General features: G+C 38.0%; 1 protein-coding gene across 1 annotated transcript in view; it reads left to right on the top strand.

The window, feature by feature from the left end:
• Window positions 1–517: 517 nt before the first annotated feature.
• Window positions 518–27176, top strand: part of CHD1 (chromodomain helicase DNA binding protein 1) — a 76736-nt gene continuing 50077 nt past the window's right edge. The window contains exons 1-4 of the mRNA XM_084880453.1: window positions 518–1082; window positions 3244–3439; window positions 19474–19675; window positions 20832–20951. Of these exons, the coding sequence (XP_084736579.1) occupies window positions 3387–3439; window positions 19474–19675; window positions 20832–20951 (375 nt within the window). The 5' untranslated portion in view covers window positions 518–1082; window positions 3244–3386. The remainder of the gene's footprint in view (window positions 1083–3243; window positions 3440–19473; window positions 19676–20831; window positions 20952–27176) is intronic.

Here is a 27176-nt window from a genome sequence, read left to right as displayed (position 1 = left end):
CCGGTGTGACGCAGCGGCCCCGGCCCCGCGCCTCCCGACAAGGCATTCAGCCCCGGCCGAGGCCTGGGCGACCGGACCCCACGCTCGACCCCGGACCCTTCACTAATCCCGTGTGAACCTTTCGCGGCTGCCCCGAATCCCCCCGCAATAGAGTCTTCGATACCCCGCTACACCCCACCCCCTGCTTCCTCTTTCCTTCTCAAGTCTTTCAGCCTTGACATCCTGGGCGCCACGGTCCCGAATTCAGTTCATACCCGCCCGGAGCGAGCCTGCGGCTCCCACTTCCCGGAACTCAACGCCAGGCCGCTAAGGGGAGGGTGCCCAGGCAAAGATCAGCGGCCCATTCGCCCCCGGTCAGAGTCCGGCCGCCTCCGCGCAGCCGGCGTGCGCGCCCCCGCCCGCGCGCGTGCGCGCCCCCGCCCGTCGCCCGGACTCTGGGACCAATCGCTTAGCTCCCTACGCCCTCCGGGACTCCGCGGCGTGGCTCCTCCCACCGCCCGCGCGCCAGTCGCAGGGCTCGACGTGCTCGCGCCCGTCCGCCCGCCAGCTCGCCTCGCGCCGCGGATCGAGGAAGGGGAGCGAGCCGCGCGGAGCTGACGTCGCGCGGGGAGGCGGAGGCGCCGGCGACCTCGGTGGCAGGGGCAGCGGAGACGGCTTACGACCGAGACGGTTGCGCTCTCGCTCTCTCTCGGCGTCATGGCGGCTTCCGAGAGCCGATAAGCGGCGGGAACGGGAGCGCGCGCGTGGCCGCGGCGGCGGCGGCGGCGGTGACGACGACGACGGCTGATTGACTTGTCGCTGCTCTTGCTGCCCTCGCCGTTGGTGCTTCAATAATGAATTGATTGTTGGATCCGCTCCGGAGGGGGGATCGCGCATTGGTGCCGCCGCGGGTCGGGGCTTCCCCTTCCCCGCCGCGTCCTTCCCCTTTCCCCTCCTTCCCCCCCGGACTCCCGCTTACCCCCGAGACGCCCGGAGCCTTGAGGACTCCCTCGGCTTGGAGAGACTGCGGGCCCGGGCGCGCGGGGGAGAGACAGCCGATCCGAGTCGTCTCCCTCCGCCCCGCGAAGCCTGCACGCCAGCCGGTAAGAAAGGGAGCGGCGGGCGGGTCAGGATGTGGCGGGGAGGACGGCAGCCCGCCGGGCGGAGGGCGGAGGCTGCGCGGTGCCCGGGCGGCGGCGGCGGCCCAGCGGCCGGACGCCGGGCGAAGGCCGAGCAGCTCCCCGAGGGCCGGCGGCGGGGGCCGAGCGGGGCGCGCGGGGGGCGTGTGAGCGGCGAGCGCAGGCCGGCGCGCGGCGGAGCGCATCCTCGCGCCCGGCGGGCGGACTGGCAGCTGGGCGGCCGATCGCGGGCCTTCCCGGCTCGGGGTTGGCCTGGGCTTGGCGGGGCCGCGAGGGGAGGGCTGCGAGGCTCCGGCAGCCGCGAGCCTTGGGCCGGTGCAGCGATCCCACCGCGACCCGGGCTCCCTGCACGTGGGGAAGCGGGGGAGGGGGGGGGGGCGGCGGCCGGGGCGAGCCTGGGAGGGCGCGGGGCGGGTCTGCGGGAAGTTTGAGGCGGGAAGAGAGGCTCCGGGACGGTGATGGAGGCCCCGGGAGGCCCCGGGGGCGGAGGCGGGGAGGAGTGGGGTGGGTGCGTTCCGCTGGGAGGCCGATAGCCTTGAAACTGCGATGGAGGGAGAGGGAGGAGGAGGAAGGGTTTCTTCGAACGTCCTGTCGAGCACTGCTTCGAAAACTTAGCAGAAGCAGAAACAACTGTGAAAAGGCAGGGCGTGTAGAGGATTTGGAGAGGTTTAATGACTTCGGGGAAGAGTCGTCGTTGAGATGCTTCAAAGGCTCGGAGAGAGCTGCGTGCGCTTGGAGCTTCGGAACTTGTGCGAAGGGTCTCAGCGAGAGCACTTGGAGAAGGGAGAGGATGGGGAAAGGAAGTTACAGTGTACAAAGAAAGCCATTTTGAGGGGCGAAAGGAAGGTGAAAAGGAAAGAACGGAAAGAGGAGTGAACTTTCTCCACGAAGAGACACTTCTCGGGAGAGGCAGTTTGCTAGAGTATCTAGATTTTTAATTTTAAGTAAGACCACTTTAATAGTAAAGCTCTTTGGCCGGCTGGAATGAATGTTTAACATCAGTAATAAGTGTTTCAAACATCAGTAATAAGTGTTTCAGGATATAGTTACTTTTTGGATAACCAAGTTCTTGCAGAGTCTACTGGACTGTAGTCTCTGGCGAATTAAAATCCAGATCTAATGCAGAGTTTGCTATGATTGAATTGGCAACGGCCTGTCTCTTACCCCCCACCCCCACCCCCTTTTTTTTTGTGGAGTGGAAATCACAGGAGTGAATTCTCGTTGCTGAGGTCGGAGGACAGCCCTGCTCAGTTGGCTGTCTCGGTACTTTCTGGCTGGGGAAGGATCTGACGTCTCCTTCCCCCGCTTCTTCCTCTCCCTCCCCTGCCAGAGATCTCCTTTGTTTATTCGTGGATGGCTTGTAGGTGAATCTCCAGTGTTGTGCTGGTGTCTTGAAAGGTGGAAATGCAGTGTCTTGGTTCATGATTTTTGCCCTAAATCCCTTATTACAAAATAAATAGTATATATTTTATTACCTTTTTTTTTTTAATGGAATCTCTGCAAGTCCAACCTGGATAAATATTATCTATTTTTTTTTTAGTCCACTATCGGTTTGCTTATGAAATGACGGACATAACTTGTTTGACCTATACATGTTTGTTAAGATTATATGACACCCTTTAATATCCTTTTATTCTGCTTTCATGTGAGCATTTGCAAAACTTTCCCTCACTTGAGTATATGAAGTTCTCTAGGCAATAGGTGTTAGTGCTCAATTAAAGGTAACCTTTCCCTCCTTAATTTGTTTGGCCAAGTATTTAATAAGGTTCCATTTTCTATTCTTTGGGTGTATGTATATGTTATATACTACCACTGGGAAGTGGTAGTATATAACATATATATACTACCACTTCCCAGTGGTAGTATATAACATATACATACACCCAAAGAATTGGAAAAGTCTTATCACTCCACAAATATTTTAATTTCTTCTGTCAAAAGTAAGGAATGGTGTGCTAAATTCTAGTTAATAGTCATGAATGTAGTTGATAGAAGCCTAGGTATTTTGAATAAAAGATCTTTATCCCTTACCACCTCTAATCTAAGTGGTTTAAATTTGTGTAAGTTCTAAATAAACTTTTGAATTTTTTTTCTTCTAGTGAAATTTTCTTAATTTTTTTTTTAGGTGGATCAGAAAGGGTCCTAGGAAACCTGTGACTGTTGAAGAAAATTCATCTGTCAGTTTTTGATATTCAAGGAAGAGTATTTATATTCATCTTTTAAACTGGAAAGATTTATATTCCATTTTAAAACTTGTTGATATTTACAATGAATGGACATAGTGATGAAGAAAGTGTTAGAAACAGTAGTGGAGAATCAAGGTAAGCACTTATTATGAAGTATTTATGGAGAGAATTGAAAGTTTTTGTGATTATTATTAGTTACCTAATAGGTGGCAGAGTTTTCAGATTCAGATTCTTCCCCTTAGCTATCCAAAGACTAAAAAGTGTCTACTATATGAAACTTGTTTGGTAATAAATTTTAAATTTTTTTTTCCCATTGAGGTACACAAAGAAGAGTTCATAGAAAGTTTGTCTTAAATCTTTGGAGGTTTCTGTTGTTTGGGTTAATAATTAAAGCAAGAGCAAGTAAAAAGAGACATTTAAATTGATTTGACTGTTAATGCACTCTCCAAATAAAAGCATTTATTTTTTTTTTCTGTGCTATATTTTCCTGACATTTTGTCTTCTCTACTTGTGCTAATATATAGTATCCACTAGCCATGTGTGGATCTAAGTTAATTAAACTTACAAAATAGTCAAAATTCAGTTAGTCACACTAAACACATTTCCAATACTAGTCACTCATGGCTAGTGGCTACTATGATGGACAATACAGCCAAAAAACATTTCTATCGCTGCAAAAAATTCTGGACATTACCGATCTGACATTTGTTAAAGTATTGCTGCAGTGCTCCCTCTCCCCCCATTTTCTTTCACATTTGAGTTGTAATTATACAAGTATATGAACGAGTTAAAGGTTCTTATTTGAGCCATGTATTTGCAAAGAAGATACCGTTTATGGGAATAAGCCATATAAAGCTATTTAATTTGTAAGAAACCTTTTCTAATACAGAGTCTTTAACTTACCTGTAGACCTCTGCACAACAATAATACAATCCATGTAGCTATTATATGTGAAAATCGGGAATATGGACGTTGTAGTCAGATTGCCTGATATCTTATCCCAGTTCTACGCATTAGCTGTGTGAATGAGGGCAGATCTTTTCACTTCTGAGGAATTGATTTTTGCATTTATAAAATGGGTATTAAAGTACTATTTATGTTTTTTAAAGTTGAAGGATTGAAATGCTACATGTAAAGGGCTTAACGTGGTTCCTGATATACTGTGCGCTCCTTATGTGCTTATTATAATTTACATCATATTTTATGTAACACATAGGATACTACATAACTGAAACATTAACTATAGTGATGGACAAGAAACAAGAAAGGTTTGGCAGTTAGAATTTCAGTAAAAATGTTGGCTAGACAATGAAACAGTTTATGCCTTTGACTTGAGCCTTGAGATTTTCTGGTCTTGCTGGCTATTTAGTTTATCAGCTTTCATAGGCAGACTGGATAAGAAGAGATCATAGTGAAAAAGGGGCAGTTATGGAGAGCAGCATTGTTTAGTTGAACAAGTACTGGTCTAGGAGTTAATAAAACCAGAGTTGACACCATCTTTGCACTAATTACCATATTTTTCGGACCATAAGACGCACTTTTTTCCCCCCAGAAGTGGGGGGAAAAAGTCCCTGCGTCTTATGGTCCAAATATAGCCTACACATATACTTTTTAAAAAAAGTTTTTTTACTTGCCCGGCTCTGTGTGGTCTCTGTGTGCTTGCCCGGCTCTAAAATGGTTCTAAATGCTGCTGTTTACTTTACAGGGTTGATTACATGTGTTTATGACTGTGATGTTGGGTTTTAATGCACATAAAATATTTTAGGACACTATTTGTTTCAGAATCTTTTTTTCTTCATTTCCCTTCTCTAAAAACTGGTGCGTCTTATGGTCCGGTGCGTCTTATGGTCCGAAAAATACGGTAGTTCTCTGAATGATTTCTTAACTGTAAAATAAGAATTTAAGTATATGATTTTGAAATTCCATCTTACTACTTCATTATTAGTAAATAATGTTTTAGACAACAGTTTGATTAGAATCATCACTGTTGAGAGGCTAAATTATAAGATGAATCTCAGCTTTGATTCACTCTCTACAGGTATACTGACTGTGTAAGTGAATAGGAGAATCACATTGTCCATTTTCTCTTATTCATTAGTGAGGAATGAATGAGATGGTTAAGAGGCAGAAATATCTATAGGGGACATAGGAACCAAATAAGAAATAAGACTCTTGAGAGCAAGAGATTATGCTTTGTTATATTCTGACCTGTTTCAGTAATCTTTTATGTATTTTGCTGCCATATCTGAAGAAAAGGGGTAACTACAGTAGAAAGTGAAATTCGATAGTATAGGTGAAAGAAATTAAACCCTGAAAAATCAATTTATTTAAAGTAATCTTTTATAATGCATACTCATTTTAAATAATTACATATTCTCTAATTATTCTGAGTCATTATTTCACCCATACAGGCTTTATATCCTCAGAAATGTTATCCTTACAACTAACTGCCTTGGTGTTTATCAGGAGAACCTGCTTCTATTTTACTTCCATTTTCTTCCTTATGCTGCTGTGCTATCCTTTTTCTCTGCTCTTGCTGTCATAGTTACTAACTCTAAGGTTCTCCCCCATTCCCCCTTTCCAAGCTTTCATAACAGGCCAGTCCAGAGAGGGGAAATTGTGTCTAGTTAAAAAAGTGAGTTGAACTTCATAGATATAGGGATTGTCTTGCAAAAAAAACCCCAAAAGTTTCATGAATATTAATATAGAGTAATGAGAGGAGAAATGCACTCTGCTTAAAAAATTTATATACATTGTAAATTTGCTTTTTATTGGCTAGAGTTTTTAAATGCATTTTTGCTTCAGATTATTTTTTTCCTTTGTGGAAGTTCCTGAAATGAAATAGAATTAAGAAAGGTCATTTGACATTTTGGCCTGGTATATAATAAGCTTTCTACTAAAAATATTTTATTTTTACTTTTATTCTTTCCATGTATAAAGCTTTTTATAACTATTTACTGAAAGGAAAAGTATACATAGGAAAATGTCTCTGGCTATGCTATAACTGTCAATTTTGAAACTTATTTACTAAGAAATGTGGGTCAGGATGCACCTGTACATCAGTTTCAACTCAGCACAAAGTCTACAATCTCATTGATGTTAAGCTTTCTAAAGATACTATTGGAAGATTTCAAAACATTATTTTCTAGCTGTGTGAATTTATGTTGTTACATGCAACCAAGTTTTCTAATCCTAGTAAGATTTTTTCCCCCAGTTATCTTAAATGATGATTTGTCAGAAATAGATTTATAGGTTAAGACCAGAATTACATAGTCACATTTACTAAATTTGGAATGATTGCTATACATGCTTAATCCTCAGAAGAACTCTACTTGCCTATAGATTAATTTTCTTTGTTTTTTTGTAGATTACATTTTTAATGTAAATTTTCCATGTAAATTTGAGAATTTATTTGAATCACCGTAATTACTTTATGCTCTTGAAAGTTCTTATAGAGTGACAGAACTTGTTGGTGATGTGTAATAATGTTTTTAATCATTTAGAATTAATCTATAGCTGGCATTTGAGCTTTGTTGGCCTGATTCTTAAAATTCTTTACTTTTTTCATTACTAGTTTTCATAGTATTGACCATGTTTGTTTAATATATTTATATATGTGTTAAATACATGTGTGTAAATTTTATATTTCTTAGAGGAACTCTGTTGCACTTATATTTCCTTGGCTTATAGAAAATATTTTAATTGTTTTATGCTTCAAGAATCTTTAGATCTCAACTTTTAAAGTGTTTTGGGTAGGTAGTGAGTAGGAAATAGGATGAATGGAAATGTTCTAACTGAAAATCTCCTTTACAGAAATTCAGTCTTTAAAATACTTTTTAATGGTTATGAGAAGCCCTACAGTCTAAATGACCTGTTAAATTTAAGGAACACCAAGTCAGATTAAATTGAACACAGGTCACATTTTTCACCATCTAACTGTTTCAAACTTCGATATATTACATTTACTCTGCGATATACAGTTTTATGTTGAATACTGTTGTGCTATACCGTTTTTGGCATCATTGCACTTATGTATATACTCACGAAGATTTCTTGCCCGTCTGATATGGTTCAATAGTTGAGTGTCGACCTATGAACCAGAAGGTCGGGGTTCAATTCCTGGTAGGGCGCAAGCCTGGGTTGTGCGGGCTTGATCTCCAGTAGGAGGTGTATAGGAGGTGGCTGATCAGTGGTTCTCTCTCATCATTGATACTAATATCTCTCTCTCCCTTTCCTTTCCTCTCTCTGAAATTAATAAAGAAATATATTTTCTAAAAATAAAGATTTTTTAGCTATCAGAACCTGTTTCTTTCACTAAATGAATTCGAACAATTTTTAAAGGCCATGCCAATTAAAATGGTGTTTCTTGAGCTTTGCAGTTATCTCAGAGTTTAAAAAAAATTTTTAAATTTCAAAAATTTGTACTAAGGAGCATTTTAAGGAAGAAATGAAAATATGAAATTCTAAAGCCAGAATAGCTAGAAATCAGTGAGTTAAGAAAACTGTTCTTTATTTTTTTTTATTTTTTAATATATTTTATTGATTTTTTACAGAGAGGAAGGGAGAGGGATAGAGAGCAAGAAACATTGATGAGAGAGAAACACTGACCAGCTGCCTCCTGCAGACCCCCTACCGGGGATGTGCCCGCAACCAATGTACATGCCCTTGACCGGAATCAAACCTGGGACCCCTGAGTCCGCAGACCGACACTCTATCCACTGAGCCAAACCGGTTTTGGCAAGAAAACTGTCCTTTAAAATTTCCTGTGATGTTGTTAATTGCAGGAAAGCATGACTTTTGCATCTCATATTTTGTCAATTTCTCAGTTCAGTATGTGCTTTCTGCATATTTTCCTATTAATCCCCCCTCCCTCAAATTTATATGTATTGAATCTAAGATCATTTCTTAGGCTTTAAAAATTCAAATTGTTAAGTAAGGAGCTTAAGTTACAAGTTACTCTCTCTCCAAGTAGGATTGATTATATCCAGAATTTCCTAGGATTGTAATTAGTCTAGATTACTGTAAATTATTCAGATTTATTGGTGACTTGCAAGGATAAGAGAATTATGTATGACTTGTCTCTCAAAGACATTACTTTTATCTACATAGGCATGAGATAATGTAGGGCAAACAGTGTCTTTAATATTGTTAAAGTTGCTTATTTAGGATCTTGATGACTGGTGGGTTACATGGGAACTTTGTAGTGAAGAGATGATAAATAAATGGAGGAAACTTTTGTTTTATATTTTTGATGAAAAATTCATAAACATATAGAAATAGAAAAGTTGCAGCTCTAGTTGTAGTCACCTAGGAGCTTGTTCAGAATATACAACCTTGAGCCCCACCTCAGACTTAATGGATCAGAATCTTCATTTTAAGTAGATTTCCAAGTGATTTGTTTTCATATTAAATTTATATATATAAAAGCCTAAGCAACCGTCCGACTGGTAGCTATGACGAGTAATGACCACTAGGGGGAAGATGCTCAACACAGAAGCTGCTGAACTATAGTTACTTGGCAGCTGTGGTTCTCGGGTGATGCACTTGGAACCAGAGAGGAGAGAGCCTGATTCTGGGGTGTATCACCTGAGAACCATCCTCTTGCAATCCAGGACCCCTTGGGGGATGTCAGAGAGCCAATTTCAGCCCGATCCCTGCAGGCCAGGCCGAGGGACCCCACCAGTGTATGTATCTGTGCACAGGGCTTCTATTATACATATATACTGAGTGACCAGATTATTATGATCTCTGAAAGCATAATAACCTGGCCACTCAGTGCATATCCTATATAATAAAAGGCTAATAGGCAAATTGTCCCCTCTACCAGGAGTTTGACTAGCAGGCAGGCTGGCCAACCACCCATGTTCCCTTCCCTGGTCAGGCTGGCTGGACCCCACCCATGCACGAATTCATGCACCGGGCCTCTAGTGTGTGTGTGTGTGTGTGTGTGTATACATACATACATATATATATATATATATATATATATATATATATATATATATATATATATATATATATATTTTTACTGAGTGGCCAGGTTATTATGAATGCATAATATGAAGCTATTTGCCTGGAGTCATTAAGAACCTTGCCATTTTTTATTTATTTATTTTTGTTATTAATGCTGTTGTTATTAGACTTGTTTTTTATTTTCTGGAAACCCCACAAAAATGGTGTCCTAGGCCATGCCAGTAAAAGGCTGGGTATATTTCATTTTTCAAAGAAACAATAATAATGGCAACCAGTGATTATTGAACTCTTATGCTGACGAAGCCAGGCATAACACACGTAGTGCGTAGTGCACTACATAAATTTATCACAGTTCATCTTCACAAAACTTCTGTGATATGCACAGTAGTGATGATTCCCAATTTAATATTTAAAAATCTTTTTGAAAAAACTAAATTCCAGACTTTACTTGGATTTCATTGTTTTTTCTGTTAACATGCTCTTCCTGTTTCAGGATTCAATCCAGAGCATCATGTTGTATTTAGATAGTTGTTAACTCTCCCCAGTATCCTCTGGTATGTGAAAGTTTCTAAGTCTTCCTTGATTTCCTTAACTCTTGTAAACTACTGGCCAGGTATCCTGTAGTGTGTCCCCAAATTTGGATATTTGTCTGGTGCTTTTATTAGGCTAAGCTAGGGTTATCAGTTTTTAGAAAGATTATTACAGGGGAAATTGCTTTTCTATTCACATTGTATGGGGAGCATAATATCCATATGGCATTACTGATGATAATAACCATCACTTGGCCATCACTTAAGTATTTGCCACATTTTTCCTCTGTAAAATTGCCATTTTTCCCTTTCCATTCTGTATTCTTTTGAAGCACGTCACTAGAGCCTACTCAGGTGGGTGGGAGTGGGGAATGGGAAATAAGTTACATCCTCTGCTGGGAGCAGATATCTATAATAATAAAAGTGTAATATGCCAAATGACCAGCCAAATGACCTTCCAGATGTCCTTCTAGACAACCTTCTGGACAAAGCCAGGTAGCCGCAGTGGCTGCAAGGGCCTAGAGCAGCTCTCATAGCTGCGAGGGCTGAGCCCCTTGAACAAATTTCATGCATCGGGCCTCTAGTATATATATATTAAGTGGAATTCTATAAAAAAGTCATTTCTCCCCAATTTATTCAATTATTCATTTATATATAAGCATGGACTTATGTGCATGCATTTTATACTTTGGGTTGTAAGCCAATAAATTATTTATTTTGTGGCTCACAATGTTCTAGGTTTGCTCATTGGGAGTTCTCTTTCAAGTTGGCTTCTATGTCTTTTTATTCACTTCCATCCTTTTGCCCTAGAACCAACCATTTCTCCAAGAACTTTGATTATATTTTTATTGATTTCACAGAGGAGGGGAGTGGAAGGGAGAGATAGAAACGTCAGTGATGAGAGAGAATCATTGATCGGCTGCCTCTTGTATGTTCCACACTGGGGATCAAGCCTGCAACCCAGGCATATGCCTTGACTGGGAATTGAATCCTGACCTCCTGGTTCATAGGTCAATGCTCAAACACTGAACAACGCTGGCTGAGTGCAGTTTTGGAATTTTTAAGCAATACTCCAGAAGAAACAAATTTATTACTTAGAATACAATATTTATGTATACCTAGCCTTACAGTTTTTAATTAAAAAACTGTTTTCCCAAGTTACTTAAGTTAGCTCTCCCTCTTCCCTTCTTCATTATGGTTAAATCATAAATTTGTAATGAAGTTAGATTTAGATTCATTTGTTATTTGCATTCCTGGGATCCTTAGTCACATGGATTGATTTTTTTTTTTTAAACTTGTATATATTACATTTACTCTCTGAAATACAGTTTTATGGGTTTTGACAAGTACATGGAATCATGAATCCTCACCCAAGTGCTGTATAGAAAGATTCCCTCACCCTAAAATTTCTTGTATGTGTTCTAGACCTACTGAATCAGAATTTTCATTTTAACATAGTTTCAAGAAAATTTGTATACATACTAAATTTATATGTATATATGAAGCTATTCATCTGGAGTCGTTCAGTATCTTGCCTTGTCTTAAAATTATAAATTAACTTGAAGAAAGATTATTACAATCTATGGACTGGTCAGAACCTCTAGTTTTAGGGAGAAACTTTAGGAATCTATTGTTCCAGGATCAAGTTCTCTTATATGAATAAAAACATTACTATTTATATTTAAGAATATATTATTTGTCATTGTGATGCTAAGTGACTGCTCAGTTAAGTCAACTTTAAGTAAATTTAAACCACATTTGAAAATTTCTTTAATATTATATGTATAGATTAGGTGAGCTATAGTTATTATTGAGATTAAAATAAAGTAGACACTCAAAGTTCTGGATAAACTGTACTGGTTTCTAGGATCCAATATCTGTAGTAACTCTCAGAGTTGAGGCATAAGGCACAAAAATAGTAGGGAGCTCTTAATGAACCATTTCTAGTAGCTATTGTACATTTCTCCTGTTGCTGCTTTTTTAAATAAAGTCCTGTGTTGTTTAATTTTGATCAGTGATTTTCAATCTTTTTCATCTCATGGCACATACAAACTAATCACTAAAATTCTGCAGCATACAAAAAAATTTCTTTGCTGATGTGTCCAAAAACAGGTATAATTTTGACTCATTCACATGCAACAGCTATTGTTGACTGTTGTCATTTTGTAATGTGACAATCTAAGGGAAAAGAGGTCATTTCCCCTAAGTAGTCAGGTATTTGTGTGCTTTAAAAATTATTGAGGCACACTGGTTGAAAATTGCTGAGTTAGGTGATTGAGCAACTACTAAGTCATAGAAATGCTAAAATTGGAGATTCTTTTCTAAAGTTTATAATTAAGCAAGAAACGTAAGCCTTAAATATTTGTACTATATCATGTGCATATGGTAAATATAGAAGTAAAAGAGTCCTCAGCAGTTAAAATGTAGGAGACAAAGAAGTTTGATTATAAGACAGGTGGTTAATTTCTGCATCAAGCCAAATACAGAATGAAGTTAAAAAAAAATTGTGAGATCATTTAAAACCCTGGTAATCTAAAATTTGATGAATTTGGAAAGTCCTGGCAATGTGGTTTTTATAAGGTGAGATATTTTGACAGACTAATTCATAAAACAAAAAGTACTTTTTATATCCAGGAAAAATGATGTTAGAAGGCAATAATTACTATGCTGAAGAGTTTTTATGGAAAGAAATGGGGCCATAAGAGAAGAGTGGAGTTACAGTCTAAATGCCCTCAAGGAAAACTTCCTGTTTTTTGTGCTTGAGGTATATTATAATATGATTATTGCCATTTGATGGAACTGCAATATTTCTACTTCTGTAACTAAATTCTGAATTCATTAATAAAAGGAAGTTTGAGCTGAAAGGAAATTTTATAAGAATTACAATTAGCTGTAAACAAGTACAAAAACATGATCTCTATTTCAATTTTAGCATGTATTTTATATCAAAGCATTTGCCACATGTGCAGCCGCTTATCCCAGTCATACTATACTACATTGATTAACTTTTTTTTTGCGATATGCCTCACAGTAGATGGAGGTTGTTTTTAATCTATAAACTTTCCAATGGGTATATGCAGACTGTGATGAAACACCAAATTACAAATAATTTTGTTAGAAAGCAAGGCATATGGTGCTGAAAATTCTGTAGTTGTGTGTGTGTGTGTGTGTGTATGTGTGTGTGTGTGTGTGTGTGTGTGTGTATGATGACATTAATTTAAAAACATATAAATATATATATATATATATTTCCAACCCTTACCCAAGGATATGCTTATTGATTTGAGAGAGAGAGAGAGAGAGAGAGAGAGGGAGGGAGAGAGAGAGAAACATCGTTGTGAAAAAGAAACACCGATTGGTTGCCTCTGATACTAGTATAACCAGGGACCAAATCTGAAATGTAAGTATATGTCCTGATTGGGAATTAAACCGAATACCTTTTGGTTTATGGGACAATACTCCAACCAACTGGTTCATATAAGTGGATTATCTTTTTAAATGAAGTTTTAAATGTAGACATTTATTTATTTGTACTAACTTAAAATGAAACCTTATTTACATATCTAGTATTGCCGTATTTCATCTCACGGCCAATTTAGTTTAATTTCTAAATTCTATCTACTACTAACTTTCCTACTCAATTATTTTAAAGATTATTTTGAAACTTGTAATTTCTACATATTAGACTTCCACATGTTAGGGAATATCAATGAGGAAAAAAATTGTTATCAAGCTTTACCTACTTGTGATTATAAATTATATAATTTGAGATGTACGGTGTCATTAATAACAAATTTAATGTATTTTATGAAACTATTATTTAGTGACTTCCAAGTATAAACATACACACATAGGCCTTATTTCTCATCTGATTCCTAAATGCATGTATTACAGAAACTTTTGTATTTACTGTCTTTAACTTAGATTCAATATTTCTAAACCCAGTCATGCTAAATGTTATCCTTCCTAGCATCTATTTCTAGCAGCTTTATTCTCATTTATTCAGTTAGAGACTTTAAGATGATAGAATTGTACGGTGCTTTAAGAAAGTTTACTTTATAACAGGATTTTTGCCTTGGATTGGTAATTTAGAAAACTAAAAGGAACTGTTATTTGTTGTTCGATTCCTTAAAAAATAAAAATAAAAAAACGGCACTAACAGTTTTCAGAACCATATAGGTGGATAGTTGCTTTCCAGATTTTTCTCATATATATTTAATATATTCTTTCATTGATTTCATAGAAGAAAAAAGAGGGTGAGAGGGCTAGAAACATCAATGATAAAAGAGAATCATTGATTGGCTGCCTCCTTTGTGCCTCCTACTTGGGATTGAGCCTGCAAACTGGGGCATGTGTCCTGACCAGGAATCATAACATGACCTCCTGGTTCATGGGTCTACTATGCTCAGCCATTAACCTATAGCAGCAGGGCTCAAATGTTTAATAGTTATTTTATGGTTTGTAGTAAAAGATAAAATGAATAACAAATTTTAACAGTATAATTTTATAGAATTTAAAGGTAGTCTGATCTTGGTCATCATCTGTCTAGCTAAACCTCATTTTCTAAATGACTTGTTCTAGGCTAATATATTTTAAATAGTGAGTTGCAACACATTACAGGATCATAAGATTTTTAAGTGAAAGAAATAATATAAACTAGAATAGAAAATGCCGTGTTGTGTAGAGTATTATTTCATCAAACTTTTTCATGTATACATGTGCAAACATATATACTTCATGATATAAAATGAATAAAATATATAATATAAAATAAAATATATAAAAGATATAAAATATAGACCCTGACTTAATGAATACCTATGTTAACTGTTCCGCCATTATGGTCCTTTCTCTCTTTGATACAGGCAGTCTAATTTACATATGTTTAAACACGCAGTCATTTTTCTTTAGTGCTACTGTTTTGAGATGTTCTTTTCATTCCTCTTTAATACTTTTGCACCCAGTACAATTTTACTTTCTTGACTTTTTAAAATCTATTCCTAGATTTATCAGAGACAGTTTTTTCTATTAGTGATCTGTGGTAAGAAAAGCAACTGCTCATTGCTACCATTTTCTTAGAAGATCTTTTGTTATTTTATTATTTTTTTATGTTCCATTGCAGAATAGTTTCAAATTTCTGTGATAAAAAAAAGCAAAGAATACTTGTAATATAAAAGAATCTTTGTTTAACTTGAGAATACATTGTTCTCATGTATCCAGTACAAGTCTCTGTGTTTTCCTTAGTTCAAAGGATTGATTTGAGTGGATATTTGGGTACAGAAAAGGGAGGTTGCTATTCTGCCATATTGTGGGCTGAACTACTTTATAATATGGACTCACTGCTACCCACAAAACACATGAAAAATGCTAAATGAAATAGAACATTGGGGAACAAAATAGGTGCGTGGCTGAACTTCAGAGAAAACTTTCCACTTGCCAGGAATAAAAAGGAAATCATAGTTAGAGGAGGAAGGAGCAGTAAATTATGAACAAATATGAGAGGATGGGGTGTTGGAAGGATGTAAGGCCCTCAGAACAGGAGGTTGGGGATGGGATTGGAATTAAGTTGACTATGGAATTAAGTCTCCTTAAAGTTGAGACCCTGATAGGGTTACCTCCTCTGCAAAGGATCTAGAAAAATTCCCTGTATATGCCTATAAATATATTTTTTATTGATGTGTAGATAAAATGGAATACAGTCTGAAAATTTTTTTAAAATATATTTTATTGAGTTTTTACAGAGAGGAAGAGAGAGGGATAGAGAGTTAGAAACATCGACCAGCTGCCTCTTGCACACCTCCTATTGGGGATGTGCCTGCAACCAAGGTACATGCCCTTGACCAGAATCGAACCTGGGACCTTTCAGTCCACAGGCCGACACTGTCCATTGAGCCAAACCAGTTTCGGTACAGTATGCAAATTTCTTAAAGGCTGTGAAGAGCTATTTAAAATTTTTTCTTAATTGGTATATAAATGAGAGAAAGGGCCATAAGGGCCAAGCAGTTAATATACATGAGTAAACTGTCCAGGTATAAGATATTGGGGATAAGGGGGTGGGGGAGCATCATGAATTGGATATCATGCATCATTGAAAGGAACTAGTGCTACTTTGTGACCATGTGGGAAGTAGACCCAATGTTTCCAAATTTCTACTTTAAAAGTAGCTTCTTAAAATTATTCCCCCCCCCCCCCCAACTTAAAATTAAATAGATGACTTACTTCTTCCAGCTCCTGAGTTTGCCATGCCTTCTCACCTCATAGCCTTAGTATAAAACAATTCTCCATACCTGGAAAGCTTGTTAATCCCTCCTTCCCTGGAACTCCTACTCTATTCACCCTTCACTTCTAAAATTTAGCTTTTCCTAGACCTCTGCCCCAGTTATATAAGACAACTCAGGATGGCTGGTACTTAGTATCTACTCAACATAAACCAGTAGGGGGTGCTTTACTTAATAACTATCCCTACTTTCTAGCACTTTACCTGACAAACTGGAAAATATACATATTTGTAAATTAATTATTATTACTACTTCCTCTTTGCTTTTTACTTAAAAAGCTAAGGCTTACGTTTTTCATATAACATTTCTTGTTCTTTCCTCCTGGTTTCTCTACCTCTAATTTTCTCCTTTTGTATTTTTTCTTCCTCCAAGTCATCTATCTAATTTTAAGTTGTTGGGGGGGGGGGGAGGGAGGAGGAAATAATTTTAATATTTCTACTTTTCCAGGTTGCTTTAGGGAAAAGCTTGTGTAGTTTTTATACTTCACCTGTGTTTTGGCCACTTTATAGACTAACTGTATAATAGATTCTTTATTTTTCATACTACCAAATGTTTACCAACTTCATAATCATTAGATTTCTGTGGCTTTTAAATTTTCTCATTTTGTATGTTATCAGCAAAAGAGATTTCATAGTTTTAAATATTAATGACAAAAGCTTGTGGTATTGGAATTTTTTTGTTTTATTGGCATTTTTATTTTGAATTAATTTTTAAAATTTAATCTCTATTGTCAAAAGTATTAAAGATGTCTCATTTTTTACCCCATTGACCTCCTCCATGCCAGACCTTCTCCACAATATTGTCTGTGTTCATGCATAAAAGTTCTTTGTAAGAATGTTTTTTATATACCTTTTGCACAGGTTCACTAATTTTTAACTTTTTGCTGCATTTTCCTATTATTCTCCCCCCTCCCCATACACACACACTCCTATATATTTATATTAGTATAAATATGTTTATGAAAGGGGGATATAAACATTCTTATTCATAATTTGCTTATATTAAAGAAAAAAGGGGGAAATAACGTTTTAAAAATAATTACTAAATGGGGAGAGAGGGCCTAGTATAGGGGAGATAAGATGGAAGCTGGGCTTTGACTATAACTTTTGCATCTCTCAGGTTCAATCCAAGTAAATAATAAAGCAAAATTAAAATGAAATGAATAAAAAGCAAATGACCCTAATTAAGTCAAGTGGTCTTACAGAATTAGACTTTTTCAGTTGACTTTATGACAATAATATGATTATGGGAGGGAATTTTCCTAAAGAACAAAAAGAATTGTAAAGAAATCTTGATCTTAACCCTACTAAGAATAACTAAACAAAGTAAATAAATTCTTTATACTTCTAATATCTAAGGTAAAGACATTCTAATAATAAACCTATGCCACTAGAGTAGCCTAGATTCAGGCTCTTTGCTTTTATCTCTAGCCAGAACCATGTCTTGCCTACGTAATAACAAGTAATGTTGACTCCTTACTCATTTTGAAGGGCTATCAAGACATGATTAAGAATATAGGCCCATGATGGGCCCCTCACCCCCAGATTAAATAATTTGTTTACTTTCCAAGTATTTGAGTAGCCACCTGTAAAAGGTACTGTGGTAGGTACTCTGGAAAAAATAAATAATATCTTCAAGAAGCTTATAAACAATTAAAGTGATATCCCTTTTGCCTATTTATTCTTTCCTAAAGAATTAGTTCAACTGTGCTTTCTAAATGTTCTGATATTACTGTACCAAACTTGGTTGTATCATCAGTACTCCCTTTATACTTGGATTCATTATCTTAAATATAGCACAGAATGGTATTTGTTGACTGACATGACCATCTCTCCATACCAGGCTTGAAGTTCTCTAAAGGACTGTCTCATCTCCATCTTTCCAGTGCCTAACATGGTAGTTCTTGGTTAAGTTTATTGAATAAGTAAATGTATCTTACCTCTCAGGTCACAGTAGAATAAAATTGTATGTAAGGAAAAATATATTCTCTAATGTTCTTGCTGAAACTTCTTCTCTCAAGGGACTCAAGTAAAATAGGGATTTTTATTTTGTTTAATAAATCTTTATTGTTGCAAGTATTACATATGCTCCCCCTCCCCCTTTTTTAAGGGATAGTTTTGTTTTGCATAATTACAATGCCGTGTGCTGTTCTTGGACCTCAGAACCATGTGATCAGAGGTTAGAAATTGTCACAAAAATGATTTTCATATCAGCTCTTAGGAACCAAATTTTTATTTACTGTTTCTACATTTCCATTGAAAAAAAATCTGTATATATTTGCATTTTAAACATTTTAATTTATATCTCACGTTTGAAGTAAAAAATATTCTTGCAAACTTTTATGTCACTGTTTCCATGTAGAAACTATTAACTCCTTGTCCTTGGAAAGAAGAATTACTTTTAGGAAGTAATTACTTTTAATATTGAAATCTATTTTCATAGAGTAATACTTCCATCTGGTGGTTTTTCTGAAAATTACAACAGAAGATTTGAAGCATGAGTTTTTCTATATAGAGAAGATGTACATTACCTATTGTTGCTTATAAAGCCAGATGAAATTACATCAAAGGCTGTCTGTGTATCAAAAATTTTATTCTGTAATTTTCAACAATTCAAATGTGAATGCCACATGAACAAATGGCCTTGGGAATAATTATAATTTATACAATCAATTGTTTAATTCAGATCATATCTAGGCTTCCCTGAACTGAAAATTAGTAATGGGGAAGGAAATTGATGGTTTCTTAATAAACTATTAATTGCTTTCACATTTGTGTGCATAGAGGTTAAGGAAAGATTGTGAGAATTTGCTATTATTTTAGGTTATTACTGTGGAATCATGACAGAGTCGATTTTCTCAGAGAAACAATTACTGATTTTATTTTTTAGTACCATGTATTTTATATTAGCCTAATTATAATATATCACATTTTCCTAAAATGATAAAACAGATTTAAACTTGAAAACAAGTAGAAACTACAAATAAATTTCCACCTGTTGCCATGAGAATTTTCAACACATTTTTTTAACCTTTTCTTCACAATTCCTACTTTATATTTACTACAGCCAAATAGCCTCTTCAGGATATTGTGTTTAAACTTTCCAAGTTTGTAGCCCAGGATTCTGAACATGGTAGAATATGTCCATTACGTTGGAGGAAGATTGTGATCTGATTACTTAGGTTTTGGCCCAAATTGTACATAATCTATTAACCATGTCAGTTATTACTATAAATTAACCTTATTTCCTTTCTCTATTTGTTTGGCCATAGGAAGTTTGAAATATGAACTAAACAAGGTTTAATGATTTGGGGCTTTCTGGTGACTTTTTAAGAAAGATTAAATTCCTAATGAATTTTGTTTGAAATCTGTTCATTTTCATATTGCAGCCAGTCGGATGATGATTCTGGGTCAGCTTCAGGCTCTGGATCTGGTTCCAGTTCTGGAAGCAGTAGTGATGGAAGCAGTAGCCAGTCAGGTAGCAGTGACTCTGACTCTGGATCTGAATCGGGCAGTCAGTCAGAGTCTGAGTCAGACACTTCTGGAGAGAACAAAGTTCAAGCAAAACCACCAAAAGTTGATGGAGCTGAGGTAATAAATAAAGTATCCAATGAAGGAAGATTTATAACATTTTTTAAAATGTGTTTTTATTGATTTTAGAAAGAAGAGAAGGAAGAAGGTTAGAGAAATAGAAATATCTGAGAGAGAAACATCGATTGGCTGCCTCCTGCATGCCTTCCTCCCCACTGGGGATTGAGCCATAAGTTGGGCATATACCCTGACTGGAAAACATGAGCAGACCAGGAATTGAACTGGGGACATCTTGCTTAATGGGTTGACAACCACTAAGCCATTCTAGCCAGACAATGTATAGCATTCTTAATCTAGCTTTTATAAAGATTAATTTTAAACATTAAAATTTACTTTCAAGTGATTTTCAATTATGGTTAAATATCTGTGGAATAATTGGCTTGGAAGAGAATCCATAACTATAAAACAGCAGATACAAAATAAACGCACCAAGCCTGTTCTTATTCTTTGTGAGGCAGACATTGGGTTTCATAAATGTTTAGTATCTAACAGATAAAAATTAAAGACTTTGTGAGATCTTTTTGTTACTTCTACAGTGTCTGATCTCTACTTTTAAGATCCACATGGAAATACTTTATTGCTAGTAGCAAGAGAACTCTGCTTTCTTGAAGATACCTGATAGAATAGACTAAGGGACATTCTGTTTGTAAAAGCTACTTAATAAAACTTGTCTATACTTTATAATAGTATATATAGTATCACTTAGAGATCCAATCCTAAGATGCTTAGACCAGAATATAGATAAACACATAGCTTTCTTCATGGAGAAAATATTATCAGGCGTGGGAAAAAAAGTTCTTAGAAATGTATTGTAGTTGATCTGCATTTTGACTTAAGCTCTTCATGTTCACTTTACACCAGTTAGAAAAAATAAGCACCCATGCTTTGAGTAACATTGGTGTCTCATATTGCTTGTTTCTGAAAGTTAGCTTGTAACACCAAAGAACATTGTCTATTTATGAAACTTGCATAAATATTTATATGCAATGAAAGGTTAACATTTTATTTTTATTGGATTGCACTAATATATTACATGTGAATAAGGAAGGTAATCTTTATTATTTGGAGGCAGTGAAAATGTTGGTACTGCTTTTCAGTAAAATAACTTCAGTATTTTTCAAAACATAATTTTTACTGGTTCATATTTCTTTTATAGTTTTGGAAATCCAGTCCTAGTATTCTGGCTGTTCAGAGATCCGCAATGCTCAAGAAGCAGCAGCAACAGCAACAGCAACAGCAGCAACAACAGGTTTCATCTAATAGTGGATCAGAAGAGGTGAGTTTTCATTATGAAAGCTAATATTTTAAAAGTAGACATGATGCCTAATCTTTTAAGTAGGAAGGTAATTAAGAAATTATTAGAAATAGTGTTCTTAAAGGAGAGGAGATCACTACATTTAAATATGTGTATCAAGAGTCCTGAAATATAGAGATTTTAGAATCGGTACACCAGTAGCTTTCTGCCACCCTCCTGTATCTCTCTGCCCGCTGCTCCTCCCTCCTGTAACTCCCTCTGCTCCCGCCTCATAGCTTGCTGCCCTGCCCCCTCCTGTAGCTCTCCTCCATCCGCTTGGAGTTCACTGCCCTACCCTTCTGCAGATACCTGATCTGGTCATTAGGCCTCATGGTGTAATGGATAATTAGCATATTCCTCTCTTATTATGTAGGATAGGATTGTACTTTTAAGGATTAATCCAAAACAAGAAATGGAAATTGGTGTGCATTTGTTCATCAAAGCAAAACAAGAAATAAACTAAATGTGAATACTAGGAAATAGATATATGAATGAAGAAATAATATACTGTTTAAATCATATTTGTACAGAATATTAATAGAATTCTCAACATATTTTTAAAAGAATAGGCTGCAGCTGTAAACGTTGTAGTTCCTATGTACATGTGAGCCTAATAGGGGAGAAAAAGATTAAAATTTGACATACCAAAAATTAAGATTATTTTTTGAGGCCATAGTAGGCAATAATAATGGTCTCCAGAGTAGATAGATTCATTTTTTCAATTACAGTTGACATTCAATATTAAATTGTGTCAGGTGTACATCATAGTGGTTAGACATTTATATAGCTTATGAAGTTGTCCCCGTCCCCCATAAGTCTAATATCTACTGGCACCATATATAGTTATTACAGTATTATTGACTATATTCCCTGTGCTATAATTTATACCTCTGTAACTCTTATAACTGCCAATTTGTACTTCTTAATCCCTTCATCTTTTTCTTCTTAGCCCTCTAACCTTCCTCCCATGTGGCAACCATAAGTTTATTCTCTGTATGTATAACTTTGTTCCTGTTTTTATTCACTTATTTTTTTTAATTTCATATTTTAGTGGAATTATGTGGTATTTGTCTTCATGTGACTTATTTCACTTAGCATAATACCCTCTAGGTATATCCATATTGTTACAAATGGTAAGATTACATTCTTTTTTATGTTTGAGTACTATTCCATTTTATATATGTACCACATCATTAACCCAATTGTCTATTTTTTTTTTTATTTTTTATTTTTTTTTACTTTTTAAAATATTTTTATTATTTTTATATTAGTTTCAGCTGTATAGTTTGGTGGGTAAATAACTGTATAATTTACAAAGTATTCCCACTGATATTTCTATTACCTTCCTAGCACCACACATAGTTATTATCATATTTTTATGCTATCTTTTACAACCCTATGACTGTTTCATAACTATCAATTTCTACTTCTTTAAAAAAATAATTTTATTGATTTCAGAGAGGAAGAGAGAAGTAGAGAGAGATAGAAACATCAGTGACAAGAGAGAATTAATGCTGGGCCCAATTTCTCCTTCTTAATAATTTTACCTCTTTCATTCAGTCTCCCAATCCCAATTCTCTCTGGCAACCATCAGTCTCTGCTTATCTGTGAGTTTGTTTCTGTTTTTTTTTTTTTTTTTTAATCTTTATTGTTCAGATTATTACAAATGTGATCCTCTCCCCCCCTCAATTGCTCCCCTCCACCAGGTTCCCACCCCACCCTCTGTCCTTTCCCCATCCCCCATTGTCCTCATCCATAGGTGCACAGTTTTTGTTCAGTCTCTTCCCGCACCCTCACTCCCCTTTTCCCCGAGAATCGTCAGTCCACTCCCCTTCCATACCTCTGATTCTATTATATTCACCAGTTAATATTGTTCATCGGATTTTTTAAATTCCCTTGGTTTTTAGATTCACTTGTTGATAGTTACGCATTTGTTGATCATAATTTTTATCTTTATCTTCTTCCCCTTCCTAAATAACCCCCTTCAGCAATTCATATAATTCTGGTTCGGCAGTGATGAACTCTTTTAAAAGCTTTTTTTTATTTGTGAAGCTCTTTAACTGTCCTTTGATTCTGAGTGATAGCTTTGCTGGGTAGATTATTTTTGGCTGTAGGTTCTTGTTATTCATCACCTTGAATATTTCTTGCCATTCCCGTCTGGCCTGCATGGTTTCTGTTGAGAAATCAGCTGACCATCGTATGGGTGTTCCTTTATAGGTAACTACCTGCTTTTCTCTTGCTGCTTTTAATATTCTCTCTTTGTCTTTTGCTCTTGGAATTTTAATTATGATGTGTCTTGGGGTGGTCCTCCGTGGATTCCTTTTGTTTGGGGTTCTGCGGGCTTCCTGGACTTGTAAGTCTATTTCTTTCCCCAGGTGGGGGAAGTTTTCTGTCACTATTTCTTTCAGTATTCTTTCTGTATCTTGCTCTCTCTCTTCTTCTGGAATCCCCATAATTCTGATGTTGTTTCGCTTGAAATTGTCCCAGAGGTTTCTTACACTATCTTCAACTTTCTGGATTCTCTTATCTTCTCCCTTCTGCAGAGGAGTGTCCTCTGGCTCTTCGTGTTCTAAATCTTTGTCTTGATTCTTGTGATCTTCCAGTCTGTTTTTAGGACTTTGTATAATATTTTTTATTTCAGACAATGTTTTCTTCATTTCTTGTTGATCCCTTATTATTTCTAGTTGCTCCCTTTTCATATCCTCATAGGTCTCATTTATTTTATCGGTCTTTTTTAGGATATTGTTGAATAACCTTATAACTGTAGTTTTGAACTCAATGTCCAATCTTTTCTTTTCCTCCATCTCCTTCCTTTGTCGCCTTCCTCTTGTCTGCATTTTAGTTGTTTCCCTGATTTGTTTCCCTATTTGGAATAGCTTTGTGTTCTAGGTATTTTGGTAGAGCCCAGTAGCACAGCCTTCCCAGTTACCTGCGGTGGACAGTCTTGGTGTAGCCCTTTGTGGGCTGTGTGTGCAGTCTTGTTGTTAAGCCTTGCTTATTGTTGGTATCACTGAGAAGCTTTGATCTCCAAGCCAATTGGCTGTGAGGATCAGCAGAGTCTCAGCTAGGCGGGCTTCTGTACTCTGCTTGGATAGGGTGGGGTCTCGGGGTGGCGCAGACAAGCTTTGGTTCCCTGTCAGTCTCGCCTTAGAAAAGACCTGTTCTCGGAGAGTTTCGGAAGATTGGTTGCAGGCACGCGCACCTCTTTGGTAAAGGCACAGACAAGCTTTGGTTTCCTGCCAATCCCTCCTTAGAGAAAGCCAACCTTTGGGAGAGCTTCTGTGCTCAGCCAGAGATTGGGCGGAGTCTCAGGTTGGTGCAGACAAACTGTTTTCCCTTGGGCTCCTCCCCAAGTCCCGCAGTAATGGCCTCTGGCTTCACACACCTTTGAGAGATCTCTGCCTGCTGCCTGACAGTCTGGCCTCTCTATGTCTGGGCCCGTATATCAGAGCAATAGGCTGATTCTGTTTTCCTCTCGAACAAGAAAGCCAGTTGCGCGTTAGCTGTCTGCCCTCTCCGCGCACCGGGAGTAAGCCAGCAGCGAACTCAGCCCGGCTTGCCCTCTCTGCGCGTCGGTAGTAAGCCAGCAGCAATCTCTGTCCGGCCCTTCCTCTTCCTGCGCTGGGAGTAAGCCAGCGCCTTTTCGCGCACACAGTTCTCTGTACCTTCACAGTTCCTGAGATTCAGCGTGCCTTCTCTCTCCTTCCCAGATGACAGAGCCTCCTCTCAGCTAGCCGTCCGGCACTTCAGGGCAATGCCTCCCCTGTTTTTCAGTTCTAACTTCAAATTTGTTGTGGTAGGCTGCATTCGGGTGTCTACCCTATGCCGCCATCTTGGTGTCTCTCCCAATTGTCTATTGATTGATACTTATCTTGGGTATTTTATATGCTATGTTCCTTTTTTGTTTTTATTGATTTTAGAGAGGAAGGGAGAGGGAGAGGGAGAGAGAGAGAGAGACAGAAACATCAATGGTGATGTTTGATTTACTGTCTCCTGCACACCCCCTACTGGGGATCAAGCCTGCAACCAGGACATGTGCCTTGACCAGGAATTGAACCTGTTCATGAATCAGTGATCCACTGCACCAGCAGGGCATTATAGCCTTTATTATTTTTAAATAAGTCTTTATTGTTCAGATTATTATAGATGTTCCTCTTTTTTCCCCCCATAGCTCCCCTCCACTTGGTCCCCCCTCCCCATCCCATGCTCTTCTGTCCTCATCCATAGGTGTAGATTTTATCCAATCTCTCCCCCCACCCCTCGTACCCCCCTTCCCCCGAAGAATGGTCAGTTCACTCCCTTTCTATGCCCCATATTCTATTATATTCATTAGTTTATTTTGTTCATCAAATTTTTTACTGACTTGATTTTTAGATTCACTTTTTGATAGATAGATATTTGCTGTCACTTTGTTTCATAATTTTTGTCTTTACCTTTTTCTTCCTCCTCCTCCTCTTAAAGAATACCCTTCAGCATTTCATATAATCCAGGTTTGGTGGTGCTTAACTCCATTAGCTTTTTCTTGTCTGTGAAGCTCTTTATCTGACCTTCAATTCTAAATGACTTTGCTGGGTAGAGTAATATTGATTGTAGGTTCTTGCTATTTATCACTTTGAATATTTCTTGCCATTCCCATCTGGCCTGCATAGTTTCTGTTGAGAAATCAATCGACAGTTGTATGGGTACTCTCTTGTAGGTAATTAACTGCTTTTAAGATTCTCTCTTTGTCTTTTGCCCTTGGCATTTTAATTATGATGTGTCTTGGTATGGCCCTCTTTGGATTCCTTTTGTTTGGGATTTTCTGTGCTTCTTGGACTTGTAAGTCTGTTTCTTTCCCCAGGTAGGGGAAGTTTTCTGTCATTATGTCTTCTAATAGATTTTCAATATCTAGCTCTCTCTCTTCTTCTGGTACCCCCATAATTTGAATGTTGGTATGTTCGAAATTGTTCGAGAGGTTTCTTACACTACCTTCATACTTTAGGATTCTTTTTGCTTTCTGGAGGAGTGTTTTTTGCTTCTTGGTATTCCAAATCTTTGACTTGATTCTCTGTTCTATTGTTGAATTTCTGTATTTTATTCTTTACTTCAGACAGTGTATGCTTAATTTCTGACTGGTCCTTTTCCATTTTTTTTGGCATTCTCATTAAGGTCCTTGAAGGTCTCACTAAGTTCCTCAGAGGTTTCTAGAAGATCCTTGAGTAACCTTAGAACTGTGGTTTTGAACGTTATATTCAGTAGTTTGCTTTTCTCTATTTCATTCATTTGTGACATTTGTCTTTGTCTCCACATTTTGGCTGCTTCCCTGTGTTGATAGAGTGTCCTTGTGTGGTAGGTATTCTATAGGGCCCAGTGGCTCAGCATTCCTAATCACCTGAGGTGGACATTCTTGGTGCACCCCTTTGTGGGCTGTGCACACAGTCTTGTTGTAGTTAAGCCTTGGTTTGTATCACTGGGAGGAATTAACCTCCAGGCCAGTTGGCTGTAAGAACCTGCTGTCTATAATGGAAGAACTGCTGTGCTGGAGACACCATATTGGGCAGTACTTTCTTCAGTTGGGCTTTGGTGCTCACTGAGTCTGCCTCTTGAGTGTGTCACTTATGGATGTGAAGCATTGCAATCTGGTATTGTCTCACACTGACCACTAGGTACACTGGTTCCTGGATCTACAAGGAAGTGCAAAGTCAACCACTTCCTGAGGCCATCCATCAGGAGCTACAGTGAAATCTGCAGATTTTCCCTCTTTGTTTGGGGTTTGGAAATTTTGGAGCTCTCTGACCTAGCTGCAGTTTGTTAGGTTAGGCCATTCATATGCAAAAGCCACTGTGCACAGCTTGGGTTGGGTTGTAAGCTGGGTGGGGCTGGATCTCAGGGAGTCATCAGGGCAGAGCAAACTGCAATGGCTGCCAGTCAGCCATCTCCACATCTCCAGTCTCTGAGTCCCCCTGTCCTGCACCCCAACACAGTAACAATGATCACTGTTAGCACCTTTGCTCCGAGAAAGCCACCCTCATTTTCCGACCAGATGCCCGACAGTCCAGTTTCTCTCCATAGCAGTCTGGGTTTCCAGAGTCTTGCTGGAAATTGGAGTTCAGAGCATTCAGGAGCTTCCATCTCCCTTCTGATTGAGAAAGACTGCGTACCCAGTTCTCAGCCCCTTTCATGCACTTGTTTACCTCTACTATTCTGCACCTCCTACCCAGTCTCAAT

Source organism: Pipistrellus hanaki (genome assembly GCF_964339955.1).
Source record: "Pipistrellus hanaki genome assembly, chromosome: 4".
NCBI classification, from domain to species: Eukaryota; Metazoa; Chordata; class Mammalia; order Chiroptera; family Vespertilionidae; genus Pipistrellus; species Pipistrellus hanaki.
The sequence above is the reverse complement of the archived record's forward strand: the minus strand, read 5'-3'. Positions and strand labels throughout refer to the sequence as shown.